A 5343-nucleotide genomic window follows, 5' to 3' on the forward strand; every position below is an offset into this window, starting at 1 on the left:
TCCATGCACAGTGGTGAGAGCGCTGGGCATGCAAGGAAGAGGTCACCATGGCCCCAAGAAGGACTCCTCTCCTCTTGACGGACTGAAATTGAGTATTTACAGGGTGATGGATGGAGAGTTGAAATTTGAAAGATGTATTGGAAATGTGGGGGGGGGAGGAGGAAATTTTTGTGGAGTTTTCATTTTCCAGGTGTGTGTGTGCGTGTGTGTGTATGGTTTTTTTTTCCTTTTGTAGTTTAGTTAATAAACTTTTTTTTCTAAGGTAGAGGCCTGCTTTGCTTATTTCCTGGTCACATCTCACAGCAAACACCAGGGAAGTATATTTTCATGGGGCACTGGTATTGTGCCAGTGTCAAACCATGACATGGCCTTTCATGAATGAAGGGGAAACAGGAAATAAGAAAGGGCCAGGGAAAAAGAGTGTGATTTTTCTGAGAATTTTTACATACTGTCCTTTTAGTCAAGAAGATAATTGATAATAGACTATTCTTGGAAGAGTCTGAAAGCATAATATATTGATGTATAGGTTTTTGTATTTTTGGCAGGATCCTGCATTTCTGGAGAAAAAGGAGCGTTGTGAATATCTGAAGAATAAGCTTTCTCACATAAAACAACGAATTCAGGACTATGATAAAGTTATGAATTGGAATGTAGAAACCTAGTAATGACTTCACTTCATGGATACTATTTTCTGGTTTTAAAATCGATATGTATATTTTAACCTATTTATTTACTCTTTGAACAGTACACTTATGGGGATTACTTAATCACTGTCATATGTTTGGATGTTGTACATTACTGATAGTTTTGTATGCAGATCCAAATCCAATTGTAATTGAAGTTATGACATAAGTTAGGAAACTGCTGCTAACATTCTGCTTTCATTAGTGCAAATCCTGGCCTCTTAAATATGAATACTTTATTTGAAAATACTTCATTTGCAAACTTGCAAAGCCCACCAGAGAAAGCAGTTTCAATATACCTTGTGGAAACTTTGCACAGAAATGCTGTTAACAGTTTTGGATTTTATTTATATGTGACATCTTAATAATATCAGAAAGAGCTAAGCTGATCTTTCTGTGTGGGGTTTGATGCATTGCCTGATTGTGCTGAATATTTTGGGCAATTCAGAAGCTAGTTTAATAAGAATTTTTGTATTGTATTTCCAAATGCTGTCAATTATACCAGAAATCATCTTAAATTTTGCCTAACAAGTGAGGAAAAATAGCTTCTTATTTAACCAGCTGGGGGAGGGGGACTTGGGTTTGGTTTTTATATTGCCCTCTTCAGAGATGGTGCAACAAATCTATACTTGGCCTTAAAGGAATAGAGGTACAGGATGAGTCATATTAATGTCCCATTAGTGTTGCTGTAGGTCAGTGTGCTCTGCTTGCCTTCTGGATCATGCTGTTTGGGGTACATGTGTTTAAGGGCTTCACTCTTCATCAGCAAGTAACAGGACTTCTTGTCTATACAGCAGCTGCTACTGAACTTGGCATTCAGAGAGCGAGTACAGCAGAATGAATTCTCATTCAAAGTATAAATTGTTAGTATCCTCTTTAAGGCCAGATAAAATGTATTGAAAGACATACTTTCCAGAGCATATTTGCATAAATTCTATATATTTTTTTATATTTTCTTGGGGATATTATGCTGGCGATAGGTTTGTATGTGCAAGTATTTTCATAAGCCAGTAAATTTTCTCTTTGCATCATTCTTCATGTCTTTATTTACTTTAACTTTTTTACTTACTATAATTGTTAGAAACATTGATAGTTTTTGTACAGTTTTCTACAACTGCGATTTGTCTGTGTTTTTTAATATTAAAAAAAACCCACCAGTGTAGCCATATTACTCTATTGCTTATAAAGACATTTGGTTCGAAAAAGGTGCTCTGATTACAGTTATTGCAAATTTTTGTTAGTGATTTGGTTTTTTCTTTGAAAGTTTTAACTTCTGCCTTAATTTAAAGGAACAACATCAGGAAAGCCATTTCCAGTTTAGTGTGGTCATGGTAGTACTACCTGTGCTCTTCACTGCTGGAAATGTATTAACATACCTCACTCTCACCATTGTAGCCTTGCTGGTTTTTCAGCCCTTATCATTGATGCTGCAATCCTGATGGCCGTGCACCCACCTTCATGCTTGTAAAATTGACATTCCAATTTTATCAGTCATTTAATTCCAAGAGCTTTAGTGGATGAAGTAATTAGCACAAGATGCCATGGGAACACTGACAGAATTTGAAAATTTGGCACATCTTCATTTCACAGCTTTCAGTCTCATCTACTGGAAGGTGTCTCAGTATTTTCATCATTCTGAGAACAGGTGACAGCCAGTGCAATGCCTTGTTCTCTCTTTCTTTTCAGTGCCTTTCTCTCTGGTTCTGGTTTGTATTCATTTCAAAGGAAAAACCTCTCTTCCTTATAAAGGAGATGGGCCAATTTTTTATACTTGTTGTGCTGAATACCTGTTAAATTGTTCTTTGTAAGAGAAGTACTTGTTCAAATCTCCACAATCTAAATAAATTACCTGTCACACCCAGGTTTCTTGTTTTTTCTCAGTGAGAGTTCTGGGCATTGCATCAATAACAGGAGAAGATTAGCACAAGTTTGAGGATCAACTAGTGCTCCTAAAGTTCTAACAATAACATGACTGATGTTTTCTTTGGAAGATTCACAGTCTGCACACTTAATAGTGTGCAGACTGTGAATAGGTCTTCTTTCTGTAGGACAGACCCAGCTCCAGGCTCCTTTTGACAGTGGTCTGAGTTTTAGTCTTTGAGAAACTGGCTCCTGGTCTCTCAGACAGTGTGTGCATAGCCTGTGGAGAACCATCGTTCTGCTTCTTTCCTACAAAGTTTCCAACAAATGGATTGGGAAAAGGTAACAGCATACCTGTGCCTGGAATAAGGAGATTAAGCGGCAACATCTGTATGTGGATTCTCATGTTTCTCAGCAAGATGCCATAGGTGTGGCTAAGTAGATTTTCCATAGGTGATGCCATAGGTGTGGCTAAGTAGATTTTTTGGGTAGAGAAGGTGGGAGAGGTATATTCCCTTCTGCCTGCCTTTTGGATTCCAAACAGGATTGATGCAGGGCACGACAGAAGCAAGCAACCATCCTAAGGTACACAGGCCATCCTAAGGCTGCAGCAACATGTTGCAACCACTACAGTAAATGACTTGCTCCGTCCTGTGTCTGTTACAGGCCTCAGGGCTGATGAGGCACCTCTGGTGTGTACAATATGTGCACTCATTTTGCTCTAACCTACCAATGGACAGCTGAAAAGGGTCTTGTCTACAATGCTACAGACACACTGGAGAAAAGCTGTTACTCTAAGATTAGTCTAACATGTTCATCTCTCAGAGAAATTGAGATGAATTAAATAAGAATTAATGGCTGGAAGCGGAAGGAACTTGGAGCAAGGCAGAAACTAGGAGGAAAGTGATGGGAGACTCCCTCAATCTGAGTTACCATAGGAACTATCAAGGAAAGGGGCTTCTTGATATTAAAGAATAGAAGGCATACTCCAGACAAAACTGGAGTTTTACATGATTATCACCTCAATCTCTCTGTGCAGTCCCTCTAGGCTCAGCTCTGAACCTACATTTTTGCATGTATGTGTAAACAATGTGCTGTGTGGTCTTACACGTGTGTCTGGGTTGTTGCAGAGGGTAGTTAACAAATTAATCACCAAGGAATACTGCCTTACATCAGTGGGCTTGCTTTTAATTACAGCCTGTCCTGAGTGTATACAACAAGAAGTTTTATCATTCAGTCTTCCTCTTAGAAAACACTTACCTGGCTTCACAGATCTACAAATTGAGATGCTCAAGATTGTTAGTGTTTCTACAAATACCGTAGTGTCTAAACTGTATTTGTGTTTCTTCTTGTCTTTGTAAGCAGTTGATCAAGACAAATGTGGCAAGATTGGCATACTTTTTTACTAACTGTACATTTTTTCAGGCCACATAAAGTAATGACTAACAAACATACCCAAAATTTTGTCTTGCATTACAGCCTGACCAGCTTTCATGGCAGCATAGTGACTCCAAATGCTCATGACAATGAAAAACATAACTGCTTTGAAATTGTAAATGAAGGTGTCCAGTATGTTATTTATGAATTTCAAAATTGTGGTGGGATTTCAAGCACTTGCACAATAAAGTTTTACAAAATTACTGTATATCCTGTGTTCCAGTCCAGCACTGAGATTCTTGGTCTTGAGAATAAAAAATACTCCTGTTCTGAAAGAAATCTTATTTCTCACTTATTTTATTCAAAGTGCTAGCTTAGAAGACACTTCATTTCATTGTTTTATAGATTAGACTTTTTCCTTCTAAAGAAAAAAATGGTGTATGTTCTAGTTGGAGTTGTTCAAGCAACAACTATTTCAGTTCCAAGAAGAAAATGCTGACTTTTCAAAGAATTCTTTTCCTGTCTTCAGATTGCTTACTTCAAAAAATAATTGGTTTTTCCCAGGTATGGTTTAACTGAAAGCTAATTAAGTTTTCCTCTCTTTCTGTTATAATTATACACTTCTCCTGATAAATGCAATAAGCTGAAGGGTACAGAAGTGGTTACTTTTGCCCCAGTCTTGCTTCAAGGATTGTTACTACTGTTTACACGTTTTCTTCCTCATGTATTGTCTTACTTGGATGCAGAGTGAGACTCCTTAGAAACGGACATTCAGTAACTTTCCTGCAATTCAAGAGCTGAAGCCCGGTCTTGGCATACTTCCACTGTATCCTGTAAAGTTTTAATTGCTCTGCAGAGCAATCAGCAATTAGCTCAGCTTGCTCTGAGTTAATCCTCGCTGTGGTGCTTATGAAATGGAAACTCTTGGTGACGTGACATGAATACTCAGAAATATTTTAGGTAGATGGAAAACATGATTACTTAACATCAAAATACCTGAAACTTCTTGCTCTTGCTGGCGGGGTGATAGATGGCTGTCTTCATTAACCGGCGTATGAGCACAATCATGTGTTAAAATCCAGTGCTTTTTCCAGGTTCCTGTTCTTCCATTAATTACCGAAATGTCTTCGGATAATTGCAGAAGGGCCACCGACACCCAGGCAGTGCCGTGAGCCTGGCGGCTGTGCCGGACACACGAGCGAGGGGCTCCTCACGGCGCAGCGCAGCATGTCTCCGTCAGGCGTCTTCCCTAGGCGCTAGTCGTCTCCATAACCGCACTCGGAGGATTTTGATGATGCTGTGGAAAACACAACGGAACCTTCCCGGAACGGTCGCTCCGCGGCCCGGGCGGCGGCCGGGACGGTTTGGCGGAGCACCGAGGCGGAAGAGGACGGGCGCCAACGGGTCGGGGGCGGGTCCTCTC

General features: G+C 39.6%; 1 protein-coding gene across 1 annotated transcript in view; it reads left to right on the forward strand.

The window, feature by feature from the left end:
- The window catches only part of LOC102043481 (MARVEL domain-containing protein 2), a gene marked incomplete at its 5' end in the record, with an annotated part of 8822 nt that extends 7111 nt beyond the window's left edge, over positions 1-1711 (forward strand). Inside the window, one exon of the mRNA XM_005425016.2 lies at positions 546-1711. Coding sequence (XP_005425073.1) covers positions 546-662 — 117 coding nt within the window. The remainder of the gene's footprint in view (positions 1-545) is intronic.
- Between the last annotated feature and the right edge of the window lie 3632 nt (positions 1712-5343).

Source organism: Geospiza fortis, unplaced genomic scaffold, assembly GCF_000277835.1.
Source record: "Geospiza fortis unplaced genomic scaffold, GeoFor_1.0 scaffold240, whole genome shotgun sequence".
In the NCBI taxonomy this organism is placed as follows: domain Eukaryota; kingdom Metazoa; phylum Chordata; class Aves; order Passeriformes; family Thraupidae; genus Geospiza; species Geospiza fortis.